The 21065-nt window shown below is 51.4% G+C and overlaps 1 protein-coding gene across 6 annotated transcripts in view; it reads right to left on the bottom strand.

The window, feature by feature from the left end:
* Positions 1-21065, bottom strand: part of NPAS1 (neuronal PAS domain protein 1) — a 93364-nt gene that overhangs the window by 23690 nt on the left and 48609 nt on the right. For 5 of the 6 annotated variants that reach the window (XM_084814757.1, XM_084814759.1, XM_084814755.1 and 2 more), the window contains 2 exons: positions 12323-12412; positions 1754-1928 (listed from right to left, as the gene is read on the bottom strand). In XM_084814757.1, coding sequence (XP_084670883.1) covers positions 1754-1928; positions 12323-12412 — 265 coding nt within the window. Of the gene's footprint in view, positions 1-1753; positions 1929-12322; positions 12413-14776; positions 15712-21065 lie in introns of those variants that run through there. The other variant, XM_084814760.1, reaches the window with a different exon arrangement.

A 21065-nucleotide genomic window follows, 5' to 3' on the forward strand; every position in this document is an offset into this window, starting at 1 on the left:
GCCCCAGTCAGCATAGCCCATGATCAAGAATCCTCGGAGTTGAAGGGGACACCAGTTTGGGGATGTCTGCATTCAGTAGTCCCTTCCCCCGCAGCCAGCCCTCTGCTTAACATGCCAGCCTCCCACGGGTGCTTTTTTCTGAAGCAAAACCAGTCCAAGAGGGCAGGGGAGGGAGAAAGAAACACACGATCGTACATCGTGTGCCTTTGGCCTCAAAGAGTGCAATTCAGGAAAACCCAGGTTCAGACTTTGCCTCAGCCACAAATTCGTTTAGCCATCAGCAGCCACTGTTCTTGGCCTCAGCTACCCAGCTGCAATACTGCCCTACATCGCAGGGCTGTTGTGGGGATTACCGAGATCATGAAGGTCAGCATTCCTCAATCTAGCATGTTCCAGATGTATTGACTACAACTCCCACCATCCCCAGCCAGTACAGCCTACAGCCTTCCACCTGTAGGGAAAGGCTGTAGGAGAAGTACTATATACAGAGGAAGAGAGGGGGCAACCAGGGGAGGCTGGTGGCTCTGAGGTCAGTGGGCCAGTGAATCTGCTCCGGGTTTCAGTCAGAACCAGTCAGAACTCCAAAGGAGCTCCTACGTGTCAAACCTTGGATAGCTTCTTTAGAGTTCTGACTGGTTCTGACTGAAACCCGGAGCAGATTCGCTGGCCCACTGACCTCAGAGCCACCAGCCCCCGCTGGGTGTAAAAGGGAGCGACACGTGACCAAAACAGAGAGAGACGGGGGACAGCTGCTTTGGGGGTGAAGTTAATTAATTGATTTATTAAAAGGTAGACTACACTGAGATTTAAAACAGTTTAACCATCATGGCTCCCAGCCAAGGAATGTCTGGGTAGAACTTGGAATTTTGAACAGAATTCTCCGTACCCTACACATGACTACAGTTCTTGGGAAGAAATGGTGACCATTCGATTGTTTTATCTTGAATGTCCCAAATCCAGCCTACCTCCAGTCACAATCTGGCCATGTGGGGTTCTCCAGACAGCCACACCCCCTTCCCTGAGCCATGCCCCTTTCAAAGGTGGGCAACAAAGATGATCAGGGGACTGGAAACAACGCCCTATGAGGACAGATTGAGGGAACTGGGCATGTTTAGCCTTGAGAAGAGAAGACTGAGGGGAGATAGGATAGTGCTCTTCAAATACTTGAAAGGTTGCCACAGAGAGGAAGGCCAGGATCTCTTCTCGATCATCCCAGAGTGCAGGACACAGAATCATGGGCTCAAGTTACAGGAAGCCAGATTCCGGCTGAACATCAGGAAAAACATCCTGACCGTTAGAGCAATATGACAATGGAACCAATGACCTAGGGAGGCGGTGGGCTCTCCCACACTGGAGGCGTTCAAGACGAGGCTGGACAGCCATCTGTCAGGGATGCTTTGACTTGGATTCCTGCACTAAGCAGGGGGTTGGACTCAATGGTCTTGCAGGCCCCTTCCAACCCTACGATTCCATGATTCTGTGAAATATGCTGGTGTATTTGGTATCTTGGCCCCACCCACCACTGGGAAGCACCCCCCGAAAGCTTCTCCAAAACTGAATTCAACCCTCGGTCAGAAAGAGGTTCAACACCCCTGTCCTATAGGTTAGCTGGAGCTGAGAGGGCACTTCTGGGCATATGATGACTCTCCATTCCTCATAATTTGAGTGGTCACACCCAGTTTCCAGGGCTGCAAGGTTGGACTTGAACCCCAACAATTAAGCGCGGGTCACTGAGGCTGCCCAGGAGCCATACCAGATCCAGAGGCCTCCGAGAGCCCAGAAGAAGAAGCGGCAGCCATCAGTCCGGACGCTTTCTGCCGACTTGGGTGAGTGGTCTCCGAGGGCGCCTTCAGGCCCAGCTGGTCGGCAACTTCCGGGTGGTCTCCTGGGTGGACATAATCGAAGATGCTACTCCCGGTCAGCTCCACCTGGAAGACAAAAAGCCTGTGGATGAGTCAGGGGCAGGAGGAGGTTTGGATCATCTGAGCCATCCTGCACTTAGACCTTTCCCTGTCTACATTTCTCTAAATGCTGCTGAACATTATTTCACAGTAAGGCAATGTCTCCCTCTTGCATGGCGTAGCTGCGTGGTGGTTCACAGCATGAGAAGGGTTTCATGCGGGCACCACAATTCTGTAGGAGTGCAGAACAACTGGGAGCAGTTCTTTGCTCCTTCCCTGTGGGATTGCCACAAACAAAACTATGCAAAAGAGGGGAGGGGCATGCAAATTAGATTTACATAATTTATGCACACCGAGAAACTCGTCTTTTGCTGGGGCAGGATTACATTTTTGCTACAAGGAAAGAGGAGGACGAGGAGAAGGCAGATGCACAGCTGTGGGGACGACCACCTCACATGAAAGCTGGAGCTGGAGTCTACAGGTTCTGACGACTGGCCCATCAACCCCCCACCTGCTAACTGGGTTTGGTCCCCCGGTGTTCCAAAGCTATGCAATGTACTTAGCAGCCAACCCACAACTTTCCTGCACAGCGCCTGAGGAAGGAGGCCCAGGTTTGTTCTTTCTTTTGAGGCCCCATCCTACATTTCACTGCCTGGGCACGGGTGCATCTGCATGCGTGAGGGCCTGTCCCTGCGCAAAGAGTGAGGGAGCTGCTGTGCTGCTCTGCTGCTGTTCTGAAGGGGCCCCACTATTGCCGCTAATGTGCAGCCCAGCCCTCGCTGCTGTCGCCACCCTCTCTCCAGGAAAAAAGAGGCCTGGGAGCCGCACACCGCCGTGACCTCCGCGCCACCCTGCCTGTCGACCCGGCAGCGCCTCATTAGCATGCAGACAGCTGGGGAAACTGCACCGCTGATTTAAATACGAAAGGTCAGCACTTCAGGTTAACATTTCCCACATCATAATGAAGGGGTTGCGGGGGGGGGGGGAGAGATCAATAAATAATAATGCAGAGGTATTGGCTTCCTCTCACGGACGGTCAGGTGCATTTAAAGGAGCTGGTCCTCATTAAAGATGCACCAGCAACATGCAATTTGATGGAAAGAGTTGAGAAAGGTGGAGAAAGAAAGAAAGAAAGAAAGAAAGAAAGAAAGAAAGAAAGAAAGAAAGAAAGAAAGAAAGAAAGACGGGGGAGAGAGGGAGAGAGAAAGAACAAATGAACAAACAAACAAACATGACTGGGACGGGGGTAGGGAGAAGCAGAAAGTGGGAAAAAAAAGACATTTGCTTCCCTTCCTACTGAGTCAAATATTTCTAAAGAAATGGTGAGACTCATTAGCACATTGCACCACTGACCGTGGTTCTAAATTCTGTACAGCGCCTAGTGCTGGGTGGGCCTTCAAGTCCACCTCTCCAGCAGTCACAGCATCACAGACAGGACCTCCTGCAGCCTTCCCTAAACCTGGTGCCTTCCAGATGCGTTGGAGGGCACATCTGGAGGGCACCAGGGTGGGGAAGGTGGACAACCAGATGCTGTAGCCAACATCAGGGGGCAATGGGGAATGTCACCCCCCTGCTTGTGTGTGAACTTTCCTGGGCAAGACAGGTCGCCTTGGCCTGGCCCACCCCGGCAGATCCAATGGTGTTTTTAAATATAAGGTCAACTCTTGCCTGAGAAAGGCAGGGATGGGGGAAGAGGGGCGGAGTGTGGGGGGAGCGGGAAGGGAAAAAAAACAAGGAAGCGGAGGAGCAAAGTGACAGAGATCAAGGAGAGGAGTCTCCCCTGCGAGCTGCAGCTGAAATAGAAAGTTCAGTAAGAAGGGAGCACGAAGGGACACACGCACACTGGCTCCGCTCCAGACCCAGCAAGAATGGGTTGCCCAGGAGCTCTGACGAAATGTATAGGGGGATGCGAGAGTTGTCTTCCTGCCTGACACCCCCCCAACCTGCGCTCTCTTCTCTCCTCTCCCCCCGCCCCACCAACAGTCCCCTCCGCTTTTCTCCTATGGCCCGCGGCAAGGTCCTCTCCATCACAATTCCACGCTGTATCAAAGGCTGCCTTCTCCTTGCCTGAGGTTTGCTCCAGGTCTGGAATCTTTGCCAGAGAATAGGTTGAAAGCGCCCAGTTTGTAAATGGGGGCCTCCGGGAGCAAACTCAGCTTGTGAAGAAGAGCCATTGTTCCTTCTCCTCCCCCCTCCCCCCCACTGCTCTCAGCCACACCCCAGTCACCACATGGGGGGGGGGGGAAGCAGAGGAAGCCATCCAAAGGGATGAGGCAAATGGCGACAAGACAGTCGTTTGTGCTTGGCGTTTAAATTATGACGCAGCGCGAGGGAATTAAAGAGTGTGCGGTGTGTAAACTCAAATATTCCTAGATGGCTGGTGATTTGGACATGTGTTTTGGCTTACACGGATTCCTGACAGAGGTAAGTCTGAAATGCACCTCACATCACCTGTTGACTGGCAGACGTGCACTGGCATTACCGCTATTCTTTACAAAATACATGGAAGCACAGGCGGTCTGGCCCAATTCCCCCCACAGTGTATTTTGCCAAAGAAAGCAGGACAAACCCCCATAATCAGTATGAAGTCCTGCATTGCCTCAAGCCAGGACTCCTTTGCTCTCTTCCAAACCCTTTGAAGAGTTTGGTATCCAGTGGGCTAGAGCAAAGGATTCTGGGAATCAGGACACCCATAGTCTGCATCCAGGGTCTGAGCTGGGCTTAACAGACTGCCGTAAGTGATGGGGGTTCAGACTCCGGGGAGGGGAGGGGCACTACATCCAAAGAGCCGGACAAAGGGTCTTCTGCACTCTGACACCCTCCTTCCCTGCGTCAGTTTCCTTTCCTCTAACATCCTTGGAAATAGATGGAATAAAGTTATGCAGTGTGTGGAGAAAGTGGATCAGCCTCTGTTATAACCCTAGAACCCAGGAACTCCCCATGAAGGTGATTTGTGGGAGATACAGGACAGATCAAAGGAAGTACTAACTTCACCCAGTTAAACTATGGAATTTGCTGTCACAAGACGTAGTGACGGCCGCCCATTCGGATGGCTTTAAAAGGGGGTTAGACAAATTCCTGGAGGAAAAGGCTATCCGTGGCTGCTAGACCTGATGGCTATATGCTTCCTCCAGTATCAGAGGCAGTACGCCTGCATACACCGGTTGCTGGGGAAGATGGGTGGGAGGGCGCTGTTGCACTCATGCCCTGCTTCTGGGCTTCCCGTTGGGGCAGCTGGTTGGCCACTGTGTGATTGGTCTGATACAGCAGGGCTCTTATGTGCCAAAAAGAGATGCCCTGATGGAATGAGGCAGCCGTCACTTACGCCACACAAGCTGCCATTCCTGGGCCCAATGCCAGGCAACACCACTCCACGCATGAGGGTGTCCCAAGCCTTCCCACTTTCATCTGGCTCTAATTGATTAAGGGGAAGTGGAAAGTTAAGAGGCAAAGAGGTCTCCACTGTTGATTGGTTGGACCGGAGCACGTTCCCCTCTGCTGATATTCAGCAGATATTCCACCGCCAGCAACCCCCCACCCCCCTTTCACATTCGTTGCATCCTTGTCAAGGTGAAAATAAAAACGAATGCTTAAAACAAAAGAAAAAAGCAGGGGAAGCATGCTGTTAAGTGACTTTATGGTGCAGGGAACGGCGCTGTCTCACAGGAGAAATGGCGGGGATGGTTTTATGATTTATCCAGGCTGCTAATCTTCAGGGCCTTCTGTTGCGTAATGGAGAATTCCCTCCTGAGATGTGATAAGGGAGCAGCAACCTGGTGCCCCTGGAAGACCCGGAACCATCACAGCTTGGTCCGTAGCTCAGTGGCAAAGCCCCTGCTTTGCAAGCAGAAGGTTCCAGGTTTGATCCCCAGCAGCATCTCCAGGTAGGGCGAGGAAAGAATCCTGCCTGAAACCCTGGAGAGCTGTTGCTGCCAATCAGTGTCGACAATACCGGGCTAGATGGAGCCAGGGTCTGGCTCAGTATAAGGCAGCTTCCTCTGTTCCTATGAAGCATCTGTCGGAATGAACCTGCCCGCAATTTAAGCGCCATGAATTCCAATGGATGGATTGATTACAGTTCTATACCACCTTTCTGGACTCAACCTGCAAGATCACTCATCATCAAGTGGTCTTTCTCCAGTCTGGTACGGATAGCACAGTAATTTTCACATGTTGCTCTGTTCCTTTGCCAAATATACCATTCTGTCATAGTGCATTCATTTAATGCAGTTCCATTAAGAGAAGGAGAGCCCTGCTGGATCAGACCAAAGGGGCTCCAGCCCAGCTTCCTGCTTCCCACAGCGGCCAACCACATACCTCTGGGAGACCCACAACACCGGCAATAAGAACAGCAGCCCTCTCCTGGCATTGCTCCCATCAGCTATTTGGAGACAGATGGGCTTTGTAGAGGGTAGGCCTGTAGCGCAGTGGTAAAGAGCCCCTGCTTTGCATGCAGGAGGTCCCAGGTTCCATCCCCAGCACCTCTAGGTTGAGCCGGAAAATACCCTTGTCTGAAACCTGGGGGCCACTACCAGTCAGTATAGATCAGTCTTGCTCAGCCTGGCAGACTCCAGATGTGTTGAACCCGGGACTGCAGAAGGGGAAAGAATGCTCTGACTTCATCCCTTGGCCTAAGGAACAAAAGCCTCAGGGCTTTTCTACGAGAGGCATTTATCATGCACTCGCCATTCCCTACTCATAAATGTTTATGGATTCTTTAGATGATGTTGCGACCCTCCAGTTTCGCTTCTGTGTCTAACTAGCACTTTTGGCGAGTTTTTTTAGGGCTGGGAAAATGCGGCATTTAATTGTGAAAGCGAAAGCGCAATTCCCGTGTGTGCATTTGCACTATTCCATGATGCCACAGTGCCACCTAGAGGTTACGTAGCAGAAAAGCAGGAAAGGAAATGCTCCTCGTGTAGTGCTTGGATCTCAATTCTGCGATGAAACTGAAATACAGTGGATTAACAGCCTCATCATTCAAGCAGGAACGTCACCGAGGGAAGATCAGCCAGGCTCAAAGTGCATTTAAATGCCAGCTTATAGTTCACCACCTTGTTCTGCCCTTGTATCTTCCTCCTCTTCCATTCCCACTGATGACAGCGCCTCTCTGTCTCTCTCTTTTTGGATGTGAGCCACTTTGGGAGACACTAAAACTCTGAAAAACTCTCCGGGAGAGACCACAGGACAGGAAGGCCTGGCGTGCTATGGTCCATGGGGTCACGAAGAGTCGGACACGACTGAACGACTGAACAACAGCAACAAAACTCTGAAAAGCAAGATAAAAATGCAGCAAAGAAAGTAATCTAAAACTCCCATCATCCCCAGCCAGTCCACTTTGTTATGCTGGCTGTGGATGATGGATGTTGTAGTTTGACACCCTTGGAGTGTGCCAGGCAGGGCAAGGCTGATGGAGATGACGCTACGCTTGACGGACCAGCGGTCTGGCTCAGTGTGGGTCTGGCCCAGTTTCCTGTGGAGGTTCCACAGGGGGCATCCAGGCCAATAACTGACTGGCAGCAATGGCTCTCCCAGGTTTCAGGCAGGAGTTTTTCCAGCCCTACCTGGAGATGCCAGGGATCGAGGCTGGGACCGTCTGCATGCAAAGCAGGGGCTCTACTCACTAAGCTGCAGGGTCCTTCCCCTCCTCCTCCAGTTCCCCAGCAAGCAGGGAGGAAAGGAGACCAAGAAGATGCATCTCTCTTCTCCCTACGATCAATCAATCCCAGCTTGGAAGGGAGACTGATCATCAATTATCAGACAAAGCATGTTCAAGCGCTTCGTTTGTAGTGGAGATAATGACTACGATTAATTATTCATGCGGCAAGGGCTGTGAGACGAAAAGCGAGGCCAACACTCTCCGCTGGCAGGTGAGAACCGGAGGGCTTGAGCACAGGGGGTGCTCCTCGCTAGGAGGCAGGGATGTGGCCTGCCGTGGAATCAGCCTCTGCTGAACAGATGCTCACATGTGCAAGACAGAGGAAGTGTTTTGTGAGACTTGGAAACCTGCATCCTGAAACTGAACACCGGTCCATTTTTTTTAATAAAGCGACAGATGCCAGAGTATATAACACTCCCTACCACATGAATGGAGGATGCCAGTTGCTGCTACTCCTCAACAGAATGCTCTCACAGGGCCCCCAACCCTTTCCGTATGCCCATTTCTGCATTTTTTGCAGAGGAAAAACAGCAGTTTAAAATACGCGCAAACCATTCACAGCTGACATGAGACACACATATTATTGTCCTCCAATATCCAAGCACCAAAGGCACCCTAAGAAGCATCCCCAAGAAATCCATCTTCCCCCAACCCCCCAGTTGCAAGACTTCCCTTTAGGCTGGAGATGGACAATCATGGGGATGGGGGGGCGGTGCTAAGAGGATTCCCCAGGGAGCCGAGGGCGATTTGCAAGGGAGACAGTTGCTCCTTGTAGATACTCATCCCACTTCTACCTCTGGTAACAGGTTTGGCAGGTTCCTGTGCTGTTTCAAAAGCCCACCCAACCTGTTTGATCAGAGGCCACAGAGGGACAAGACAGGCCTATCAGCACAGCAGCTGATAGGCCAGGTTTGGCCACACAGTAATCTTGCTACAAAGGATGGAAAATTCTTGCACCAGCAACTTGTTCCCAATCATTCAGACTTCCCCAACCTGGTGTCCTCCAGAGGTGTAGGACTACAACTTCCAGCATCCCCTAGCACTGGCTGGGGGATGCTGAGAGTTGTCGTCCCACACCTCTGGTGGGCACCAGGTTGGGGAAGGCTGCAATAATTCAAATAGTCCCCCAAAAGAAGGCAACCAGACAACAGAGTTCCAGAACCAGAACACCATCCAGAGATCAGCATCCAGAACAGGTTAAGTTCAGAACAGGTAAGTGCAGGTACAGAAAGCTCCACCCAGTATCTGAGAACTGTTGTGACTCCAGCAAGTCAAGTTTCCCCATGGGGGGAACACTACAAGGCGTGCGCAGGGGAAGCGCCTCCCCGCCTCGACAGACACTGATAGGCCTCCTTGCTCAGCCTTTCGCCAAGCCGGGACCACTCCCTCCTTCCTCTGGTTCCTAAGCGATGCATTTGGCCACGCTTGGAAGTCCTAGTTTCAACTCAAGAAGCTCACTGTTGCTTCAGGCGGACAAAGAAATGTGTTCTCATACCACAGGATGAGACAACATTCCCAAACCAGTCCCTGAGAACCCAGCCTTTGAGCAGTCCCTAAAGACTATTCTATTTTGCCAAGGCTTTTAATTTATCTTATTACTGGTGCACAACCCCCCAATGCCCCCCAAGTTAACACTACTTGCTACAACATCCTTCCTTCTTCTTCTCCTCCTCCTCCTCCTCTTTTATTATAGTCGGGGATGGACTACCGGGGATGGACTGCCAGGCATGTACATGGTTACAGGTGCTCATTTTATTATTTTTACTTTAAAGATGTATTATCCCTTTCTGTAAAAAACAGGTGCTTATTCCCCCGTAAATGTGTTTAGCATCAGGGCAGGTAGAAGCAAACGCCATTTTATTCTGCTAGTGCTATGATATAAGTGAGTTTAAGACGTAAAACTGCGCAACGCTCAGAGTAGTTCTTTCTTTTTTAATCAGGGTTGGCAAACTGTCTTTGGTTTGTTTCTTTTTGTTCTAATCTTTCAGGAATGTAGAAGCAGTTGGAAAGCATGGGATGGAAGGGGGGCAGGGGAGAAGAGAAATGCTAGCTGTGTGCTTCACAACTGAAGTACTCCACACAGCCATTTAAAGCCACCCCCACCCCCACCCCAGTAAGACCATTAAGTCCAGGGTCTAAAATGCACCACTGGATTTTACTGCTGCCCTTCAATAGGTGTTTTTATTGTATGTTTGTTTAACAGTTTTGTTTTTAACATCTTTATTGTAAGCTGCCTTTTGCAGGTTTGTCCTACAAGTGTGGGTAGAAATATATCACTACTGCTGTGGCATTCCTTATCCTTTTATCAGATGCAGACGTACAGTAAAAATGGTCATCTAAATCCACCCACACGCCATTCACATCCAATCTGTGTGTGGGAAGGAACCGCACAAGATTTGTTATTATCAGTATATTTATTAACAAGACATGGATTACCCTCTCTTTGGCCCCAAGGGAAGTCCAAGGCTGTTTGCAAACTAAATCATTAAAACAGCACCTGTAAACCATAAAAACCATCTAAAAAAGAAGGCACAACGACCCGTCTGGCAGATGAGAAACAGAGAAAAGGAGAACCACACCTCGAATCCTACCGTAGCTCCAATTTAACTCCTTCCCCAAAGGCTCCCCTAAAATAGCTGGGTTTTCACTGTCTACCGGAAGAGGAGCTTGGCAAGGAGGGCGTTCCACTCTTGTGCTAATGCAGCCCAAATGGCAAGCAAGGAGAACGAAAAGCGGCTTAATCAGCCCTCAGCCCCAAGCTCAGTGGAGGGGGGCGGGGGCTCCGATGTCAGTGGGGCAACGAATCTGCTCCAGGTTTCAGCCAGAACCAGTCAGAACTCTAAAGGAGCTCTCCAAAGTGCAGAAGCATTTGAAAAGCTCCTTTAGAGTTCTGACTGAACCCTGGAGCGGATTTGCCACCCCACCGATATTGGAGCCACCCGCCTCCACTGCCTGAGCTGTCACCTTACCTGTCCTTCCTGTGTCACCTGACTGTCCCTTGCCCCGCCTCCAGTCCTCATTGGTCAGTCTCCGGCCTTTCCACCCACCCCTGCCTTGACCATCTAATGTAGACCGTGCTGCCTCCGCCCATCTGCCCGCTCCCCGCTTCCTCTTGGCTCCTCCAGAACTGGTATGATCAGCACCACCTTCCCCAACTTGGCACCCTCCAGATACATTGGACTACAACTCCCATGCTGACTGGGTGTGATGGGAGTTGTAGTCCAGCACATCTGGAGGGCACCAGGTTGGGAGAGGCTGGCCGAGCCCATGGCTGAAGTAGAACCCAAAGACAGCTCACTGATCCAAAGGAACCAGCCTGGGGGACCAATTTTTCAAACAGAGGATAAGGACAGAATCCTGGTGTTGGAAGGGGTCCTTTTAGGGCATCGAGTCCAATCCCTTGGTTAGTGCAGGAATCCAGTTTCAAGCACCCCTGAGAGATGGCTGTCCTGTCTCTGCTTGAATTCCTCCAGCGACACAGAGCTCACCACCTCCAGAAGCATCTGGTTCCATTATCTGACTGCTCTGTTAGGAAGTCTTTCCTAAATCTGCCTTCCTGTATCGTAAGCCTGTTACTTCGTGCCCTATACTCTTGGATGATTGAGAACAGGTTGCAGCCCTCTTTTGTGTGACAACCCTTGAGATACTAGAAAAGTGCTGTCATATCCCCACTCAGTCTTCTCAAGGCTAAAGATACCAGTTCCTTCAACCTTTCCTTGTAAAACTTTGTTTCTAGTTCCCTGATCATCTTAAGTGCCCTTCTCTGAACTTGTTCCAATTTATCTGAATCTTTCTCAAAGTGTGGTGTCCAGGACACAATATTTGAGGTGAGGTCCGACCAGCACAGAGTAGAGTGGAACTATCGCTTCCCATGATTTTGAAACTATACTTCTGTTGATGCACCCTAAAATTGCATTTGCCTTTGTTTCAGCCATATCACACTGCTGGCTCATATTCAGCTTATGATCAACTACAACTCCAAGATCCTTTTCACACATACGATTGCCAAGCCAGGTATCCCCCATCTTATACCTGTGCATTTGATTTATTTTTCCTAAATGAAGAATTTTGCACTTGTCTCTGTTAAATTGCATTGTTATTTTCTGCCCTGTCCTCTAACCTGTCAAGATCATTTTGAATGTTGTTTCTGTCTTCTAAGGTATTAGCTCTCTCCCCCACCACTGTGTCATCTGCAAATTTTTCATCATCTGCAAATTTGATAAGAAGCCTCTCATCACTTTCAACACAGGATACAGCTCATCTGTATGTAGAAATACTTGACATAATTTGTCCCTGCTCACTCTCTCCCAGCACTCATGGTGTTCTAAACCGCTAGCATGTTCAGACTCAATCTTCTAAGCTAAGGAAGTCACAAGTGTTTTGAGCATGGATATAGGTGAATGCTCATGAGGACTACACACATGCTCTGTCTCCTTTAAAATGGCAGCTGAGATTTTCAGAACTCTGCAGAAGCTCCCAGATATTCACTAGAAGGTGATATTAAGCAAATGATGGGTCAGCTACACCCATTTCTGCCCACGTCAGCTGTCCTGTGGTATCCGTCTGCAGGTCGTGAAGTACTTTGCAGACTGCAGGTTCTCTGCCTTGCAAACGCTGCAGACAATCATCTTGGCTATTCTCAGCCCAGCCCGCCTGGTGCATTACTCATGCGCTGTACATCTGGCCATATGAGTGGGATTTTTTATTTCCAGCCTGTGCATGCATTATTCACGTTTTAGTACACAGCTCACACAACTCCTACCTGCGAGAGCCCGAGGTAAATAGACACCGTCTCAGAGATGTAAAGGAATTTTCCCTCTTGGTTCAGTGCAAACACAAACCCATCCAGGGACTGTGGAGAGAAAGAACAGAAACAAAAATTATATATATATATTCTTTCAAATCATGCAGGTCACTTCTTTTGTCAAGCAGAGGGGGATGCGGGGAGGAAAGCTACGTGTCATGCAAACATAAAGGGAAGATTGCAATATCTTACTTTGAAACTCCTGGGTCATTGTGTCATTAAGGACTAGAAACCCCATCCCAAATCAATTTATGGAAAAATCGAGTTCCTAAATTTGGCCAGTAACCCCCTGCCCAGTCCCAAACATCGAAGTAGCAGCCAATGCATTAAAAACCAGATCAAAGGAAGGACTTCTTCTCACAGCACATAGTTAAAGTATGGAATTCGCAACCACAAGATTACTGATGGCTACCAACTTGGATGGCTTTAAAAGGTGATTTGACAAAATCACGGAGGATAAGGCTATCAATGGCGACTAGTTCTAATTCTTTATTATTTATTATCTTCTTGATTACATTTCTGTATCACTCAATAGCCAAAACTCTCCAGCCAGTTCACAAAAATTAAAACCCTAAAATACAGCATGATAAAAACATATTTTTTTATTTATTTATTAAATTTCTTAATCGCCCATCTGGCCAGTCAGCCGGCCACTCTGGGCGAGTACAACAATATAAACAGTTAAAACAATAAAATTACACATTAAAACATATTTCTAAAATTACCCTAGCCCACCCCAAATGCCTGCCTGAACAACCACGTTTTCAATGCGTGGTTGAAGTTCATTAAAGAGGGGGCATGGCGGAGTTTCCTAGGGAGGGAGTTCCACAGAGTGGGGGCCACCACAGAAAAGGCCCTCTCCCTCATCCTCACCAGGCTAGCTGTCCTGGCTGATGGGACAGAGAGAAGACCATCCGAGGCTGATCTTGTTGAACGGCCTGTCTGGTGTTGCTGGAGGCGCTCCTTAAGATAGGCTGGGCCGGAACCATATAGGGTTTTAAAGGTCAAAACCAACACCTTGAATTTGGTCTGGAAAACAACTGGTAACCAGTGCAACTCCTTCAGCACCAGAGTGATGTGATCACGCTGGCAGCTGCCTTTAATCAGGCGAGCCGCCATGTTCTGCCCCAGCTGCAACTTCCAAACCGTCTTCAAGGGTAACCCCACATACAGCACATTACAGTAGTCTAGACGAGAGGAGACCAGGGTATGTACTACCGATGGGGGCAGATGGTCAGGAAGGTAGGGGTGCAGCCGCCGTATCAGATGGAGTTGGTACAGTGCTGTCCAGCTCACAGCTGGCACCTGAGCCTCCATGGACAGCTGGGAATCTAAAATGACCCCCAGGCTGCGGACCTGGTCTTTCAAGGGTAGCCGTACCCCATTCAACACCAGGTCAACATCCCCCAACCTCCTCTTGTCTCCCACCAAAAGTACCTCGGTCTTGTCAGGGTTCAGCTTCAGCTTATTCCTCCCCATCCAGCCACTCACTGTCTCCAGACATTTGGACAGGGATTCTACGGCCAACCTTGGTGAAGATTTGAATGAGAGGTAGAGCTGCGTGTCATCCGCATATTGATGACACTGCACCCCAAACCTCTCGATGATAGCCCCCAGCGGCTGCACATAGATGTTAAATAGCATCAGGGAGAGGATGGAACCCTGTGGCACCCCACACATGAGCAGCCACGGGTCCGAGACCTCCTCTCCCAGTGCTACCCTCTGGTACCTGCTGGAGAGGAAGGACCGGAACCACTGTAATAAGGTGTCTCCAATGCCCAACCCCTCCAGGCGGTCCAGGAGGATACCGTGGTCAACGGTATCAAAAGCTGCTGAGAGGTCGAGGAGAACAAGGAAGGAGCATTCAGCCCTATCCAGAGCCCTCCTTATATCATCCACCAAGGCGACCAAGGCCGTTTCTGTCCCATGCCCAGGCCTGAAGCCCGACTGAAATGGGTCTAGATAATCGGCTTCTTCCAAGTGTGCCTTCAACTGCATCGCCACCATCCGCTCAATCACCTTGTCCCAAAATGGCAGATTCGAGACTGGGCGAAAGTTGTTCAGGACTTGGGGATCCAAGGAGAGCTTTTTAACGATTAGTCTTATCACTGCCTCCTCGAGAGTTGATGGCATCAGTCCCTCCTCAAGGGAGGCGTTCACCACCGCCCTGATCCCCTCACCCAGCCTCTCTCTACAGCTCATAGTGAGCCAAGATGGGCAAGGATCGAGTAAGCAGGTGCTCGGCTTTACAGCCATTTCTTTAGGGAACATCCATAAAGGAGAGCCAGATAAGTCTGGGAGGGGGGAGCTGCAGCCCAAAGCCCCCGCTCTCTTCAAAGTGTTCCAGAAAACAGGAAACGGCTCCCCGAGGAGTTGCAAGACAGAAGCCTCAGACGGCCCTTTGAATCTTACCATGGCAAACGTTGACCGACGCCAAGAAATGCCCGTTTCGCGTTCCTAGCCAGAACTCTTCAGCTGGCTGGTGCTGCTCCTCTGCCCGTCCTAAGGCAGCATTTGGGAAGTTACAGAATCCACCCCAAAGCAGGGGGCAGGAACATCTGATGGCAGGCGGCAGCTCAGGAATGTCCGTCAGAGTGCAAAGTGCAGCTTCCCCAGGTTTGGCCAGCTCCGGGCCCAAATTCCTGCCAGCTCACAGCAGGAAAGGCTGGAGGGAACATGCACGCCCGCGGCTGCGACGCCCAGGTGCAGGATGTGGCTCCGGCGCCCAAAACCACCATCCTAAGCAGTGCCGGCTCCAGGTTTCGGAAGGCCCTCGGGCAAGGCCACCTCCATGGGCCCGCTCCCTCGGAGAGCCTGCCGCCTCACTAGCTGCTCTCGTTCCGCCTCCTCTTCCGCATCATGGCTACCTCTGGCCTGCTTTCCGGGCAGAGGGCCAGGGCGCAAGGAGGCTGTGGCACCTTCCGCTCCTCCTCCTCGCCACCTCCGTTGTCTGGGCCAGAAGTGGAGGGTGAGCCAGCGGTTTGCAGTGGTGAGAAGGAGGAGGAGCAACTCCGGGGGACTCTTCTCAGTGGGCCCCTGCTGGGATGTGGGCCCTTGGCCGATGCCCAGCCATGCCAGCCCTGATAGTGCCATTTAAGGAAGGCATAAAGTGGGGGGGAGCAGAGAAGTGGGGTGTGTGTGTGCGTGTGCACACGCGTGTGCGTGGTAACCCTTTCCTCACTTACTTTTTCCCTGCTCTGCAAAATCACCCCCAAGCTGCTTCTCTTTCTCCCCCCTCACCCATGTTCAAAACCCCTATCTGCACTCCACAAACGCACATTTGAAAAACTGCTGGGGAGAACTGAGAAGATGGGTGGGAAGGAGTTAAACACCCCCCCCACACACACACACACACACATCTCCACTCCCAAGTGCCTGTTCCCAAAGTGATTTCTCAAGAAAAATAAAGTGGGGGCTATACCATTACATGCATTTGCCTGCAACATGTGCTTTGGCCTGAAAAATGTAAGCTTCCTTTAAACAACTCCCTCCCCCCAGACAAGTTTGTATACCTAATGATTGCCACGGTACATTTGAAAATGAGCAGGGAGTGCCTAATGAAATCCTAGGAGTCCGGGGAGGGAAAGGGAGTGGGTGGGCTGAGCAGTTTACCAGTGATATGTGTCATTCCTGGTGCAAAATTCAGATTTTACTGCAGGGAATACAAAGCAGCATGTGCAGCTAATAACCTACTCCACAAACAGGGATGTTTCGGGTTACCACTGACACCGAAGCAGCTGCCTCCCATAGTAAAGCAGACTCCACTATTATACCTTCTGGTTGTGCCATGATCAAAATACTACATTGCTGAAAAAAGCACAGCTGTAAATTTATCACAGTACCGTTTTTTTAGCCCACCCAACACTTTTTTTTTCTTTGCTACACTTTTATGCAGACCATTCCTTAGAGTTGAGTTAGGTAAAGCCACAGTGCCACCTGGTGGCAATTAAAGAAACTGTTATCCAATGCATTTCAATGTACCTTAGCATTGTTCTATTAAATCTGCAGCACTTTTGAAGTTGTGGTCAGGCTCTGGGGGAGGCTATGAATGGAATTGTGTGGATCTCAAGGAGGTGTAAATGGCTACGGAAGAGGGCTGTCTTACTGGCTGCTGCACAGCCAATGAAACTGCTCAAGGGAAGCTATGGGGGTGGTGGGGCAAATAAGATCCCTGATCACCTCGCAGGCATCAGTCTTTGTAGTCTTACCCCTCTGAATTTAACTGTGCCCATTTAGAACCACCCCTTCTATTTTTGGCCACACCCCTTCTTTAACAAAACAGACATTATATCATAAAAGTGCCTCTGAACATATATGGGTGGGGGCTTTCTCTCATTAGTACAGCCTATCCTCTTGGGATTAAGGGGGGGGGGGCACACAGCAGGATTCCCACAGGCTGAGCTTCAGCAGCTCTTTATTTAGAACTGCCTGCACCGCCTTTGATTGGGGGTGGGGGGAGAGAACAGCCCAAATCCACAAACGTCCCCACCCCCAATGCAAACATTTCTCACTTGTGGAAGTACTTCCATAATGATTCCCTTTATTTCTCATCTTCGGCCATGAGTGCCGATCCTCATGGCGCCAAAGCGGCTCTTCCAACACACAAGAGGGAGGTAGCAGCAGGCTTGGGGGAACCCAAAGATTTGCAGGAATACAAAAAATCTTTAGAACTGCCCACCTCCCCCCGCCCTCCAAAACAGCTGAATGAAGGCTGACTGTACTCAGTGGGCACAGAATGCCAACTGGTTGGGGGGGGGGGAGGACAACCAGGAGAGAAGGGGAAATAGGATGGTGATCAGAGCATCGTGGAAAAGGGAATGGCCTGCTAGCTGAACCCTGAAAAGGAGCACTCCATGTTCTGACATTTTGTCACAGGCCCCACTTGCGACCTCTGTTTTGGTACTCCTGGTTGCAGGTATATCCAAGGTGCAGAGCCGGTACATTTGTGGAGTACCTTGAAGAGCTCCTTTAGAGTTCTGACTGGTTCTGACTGAAACCTGGAGCAGATTCACCACCCTGCTGACATCACAGCTTGGAGAGCTCCTTTAGAGTTCGGACTGGTTCTGACTGAAACCCAGAGCGGATTCACCGCCCCACTGACATCGGAGCCACCAGCCTCCACTGGTTTTCAGCCGGCACACTTCAGATGAAGAAAGCCAGAAGGGGTGTCTTTTTGTCGAGTGCCCCCCCCCCCGGCAAGTTCCTGGAGCTCCCAGATTTGGAGGGGCCACTCGGCAGGTGCCCAGCCATGCCTCCCCTCACAGCTCCTCAGTCTCTCCCCCTGCAGTAATAACGGCTCTTTATACCACTGGAATAGATTTGCACAATTAAGATGTGTTCCCCCCCACACACACACACACACACACACGAAGGACCCGGAAGGGGGGGGGGAGAAAAATAGCACGAGATGAATGGAACCGACAGTCACTTTAACATTCAGGCACGTTAATTACTGCTGACAGATAAAATTGCTTTTTTTTTTTAATCATCAAGTGGTTTCGCCGAGAGGCTCGGAGGTCATCGCCGCAGCAATTAGACGGTTGACACCACATGGTGGGGGACGTCTCTGTGGGGATGGGCAAGGCAAAGGAGAAAGAGAGGCCTTCCTCTCTCCCAAAGCTATCCCCAGATTTATGTTGTTGGGTTTAGCGCCCGCCCTGCCAAGAATGCTCGGCACAGCTGGCAAAAGCCCAAGGACCCCGGAGAGAGCAGGGCCAGTGCCTATCCCACGCAAAGGCTTCCCTCAAAGCACCACACTATGCAGGGTGTGGAGAAAGGGAGAGAATTCCCCCCCCCCCGGCAGTACTACGCAAATTCGGGGTCACCCAGTGAAAATTAATTGGCAGGAGAGCCAGACAGACAAGCGAGCGTTCCGCCCCAGACAAGGCATCATTTACTCACAGAGGCTGCTGCCGTGAGATGTAGGGATGGAACACAGCCTCAGGTGGCTTTCGGAGTAGAAGAGAGATATTCCTAGAGAAGGAGAAACCCCTCGCTGGCTATTAGCCAGGGCGGCTATGCAGCACCTTCACCTTCAGAGGCAGGCAACCGTTGGATATCAGAGGCAGGAGGGAATTGTGACCTTCCACGAGGCCTCGCTTGTGGGCTTTCTGGGGGTGGCTGGCTGGCTGCCAGTCAGGATGTCAGGCTGACTTTGGTCTGATCCAGCAGAGCTTTTCTCATTGAACGCTTCGCCCCCAAACCAGCCCCCAAAGGTAGACCAGTTTTAGACTTCTAAAAGGAGACAGAGAGACTTTGGCCTGGACTTTGCCCTCTAGGATAAGGAACTCCTTCCAGATGGAGGTTTGCCAATGACCAGGCATACCTGCAGAGGGTTATTATGCACACAGCACCATCAATGGGGCACAGCACCTTCCAAAGCACAACAGGGCAGGTCCCTGACCCTTGGAGCCTGCAATCTACAGTTAAAGACACAGGGGAAAGAACAGGGGAAGGGGTGGGAAATTGAGGCAGGGGTAAAGAGGGGTAGAACAGCCAATCCATTTGGCTGCACAGGCATTCTGGAAGGGTGGTCCAGGCATCAGGGCAGGGCTGGTGTCAAGGGTCGGCACCTGCCGAGGGCCCACAGCCCAGCAGGGGCCCCCCTGACAAGAGCCCCCTGGAGCTGCTCCTCCCCCTCCCCCTTGCAACCTGCTCGTTCACTTGCCTCTCGCCCTGGCCCAGACCGCGGTGGTGGCAAGAGGAGGAGGAGGGGGAGATGTCACTGCCCAGTGATGCAGGGTACGGAGAACGTGGACAGGGAGACATTTTTCTCCCTCTGTCAAAATACCTGCGCCCAATGGGGCCAAACCATGAAGCTGATTGGGGGGAGGAACTGTTCAGGATAGATCAAAGGGAGTCCTTCTTCACACAGCACATGGTTTAACTCTGGAATTCGCCATCAGGGGATGTAGTGATGGCCACCACTTTGGATGGCTTTAGAAGCGGACCGGACAAATTCATGGGGGATACGTCTATCCATGGCTACTAGTCCTGACGGCTCTGTGCTCCCTCCAGGACCAGAGGCAGGATGCCTGTGTGCACCCGCTGCTGGAAAACACAACCGGGAGGGTGCCGTTGCGCTCATGCCCTGCTTGGGCGTTTCCCAGAGGCAGCTGGTCGGCCACGGTGTGAACAGAACGCTGGACTAGTTGGACGATCAGTCTTCTTAGCTTCTTATTTTTATATTTTATTTACGTATTACATTCCTATCCCACCTTTCCTCCAAGGAGCCCAAGACGGTGTACACGATCCTCCTCCTCTCCATTTTAGCCTCACAACAGCCCTGTGAGGTAGCTTGACTGTCCCCAAGTCACCCAGTGAGCTTCCCGACCAGATGGGGACTTGAACCCAGGTCTCCCCAGCCCCAGGCCACCATTCTAACCATTACACCGCACTGGCTCTTACGTCCTTGTTCCTTGGCTCTCTGCCGGCCTGGCAAGCATGCGGTAGCCCTGACGGGAGAGGAGGAGCAACAGAAGCGGGTGACAATGGTGGCGAGAAGGTGGACTCACCGAGGGAGGGGGTCCATTGGGGGTGGCTTGCCCAAGGGCCCCCCAATACCTGGAACCAGCACTGCATAAGCAGCAGCAAGGGAAAGAGGAGGGCGCAGAAGCAGGAGACCTTTGTGGTGGGGCAGAACTGGAAAAGAAAAGTTCAAGGACAGGCAAGGAGGGATGGATTGAGATATCAGAGTGGAGGAGGAGGAGAGCAGGACCACTGAGACCTGCAGGCAAAACAAGGATGTTGTTCTGGATCCAGGACAGTGGAGGCTGGTGGCTCCGACGTCAGTGGGGTGGTGAATCCACTCCGGGCTTCAGTCCGAACCAGTCAGAACGCTAAAGGAGCTCTCCAGGGTGTTCGGCCCCTCCACTGAGCCAAGAGTGGACAGGAAGCCAGTGGAGGGCCTTAAGGAGGGGCATTACGTGATCAGAGCAATGAAAGAGGTGGATTATTTTGATGGCAGAGGACTGCCTCTGTCTGTATCCCAGCAGGGCTCAGCAAACAGCACCCCCTGCTTTGCGAGGGCTGAACAGCCCCCTGCCCCACTCTCTGCACATGGAGGGGAGGGGGCAGGCAGCATAGCATCACTTTCTGCCAACCAGCTGTTGACATCACATCTCCCCCCCGTCCCCTGCACGTTGCCCCCACAGCATGCAAACCACCAAATCCGATTGCTTCCAAATAAACCCGAATTAGTCCCACAGAAACAGCTCTGGGGCTGGAGCGAGGCCCGGGTGATACAGAGGTGGCAGGAGGAGAAATATATTTTGGAAAGGAAACAAGCACACCTGGCCAAGGAGCCAAACGATGTTAACGGCTCGATTCCCCTCTGCGCGGGAGCCCGTTCAGAAGCCCCTAACTCAATTGATCCCCTTGCTCGCCTCCACTCCCGCCTCCTAACATCTGCTCAGATCGCAGGCAAAATTAGGTTCCCTTTGAGCCACCAGGCCCAGCGAAGGCAGCAGCCGTCACCTGCCAAGGGCACCGCGGAACTATTTGCTGAAATCAGCACATAGGAGACAGGCGCCTTGCTATCGGCTACAAGAGAGCAGGAGAGAGGTCTAGTGGTTAGAGAAAGCGAGTGGGCTGTGTTGTTCGGCTTCTGGGGGAAGGGAAGGAAAAGGGTGCAGTGTGGAGCAGCTTGGAGAGCTCCTTTGGAGTTCTGACTGGTTTGGGCTGAAACCCGGAGCGGATTCAC

The sequence above is a fragment of the Heloderma suspectum genome, chromosome 10 (assembly GCF_057233095.1).
Source record: "Heloderma suspectum isolate Gila_16-S chromosome 10, 16-S_ref, whole genome shotgun sequence".
NCBI lineage: Eukaryota > Metazoa > Chordata > Lepidosauria > Squamata > Helodermatidae > Heloderma > Heloderma suspectum.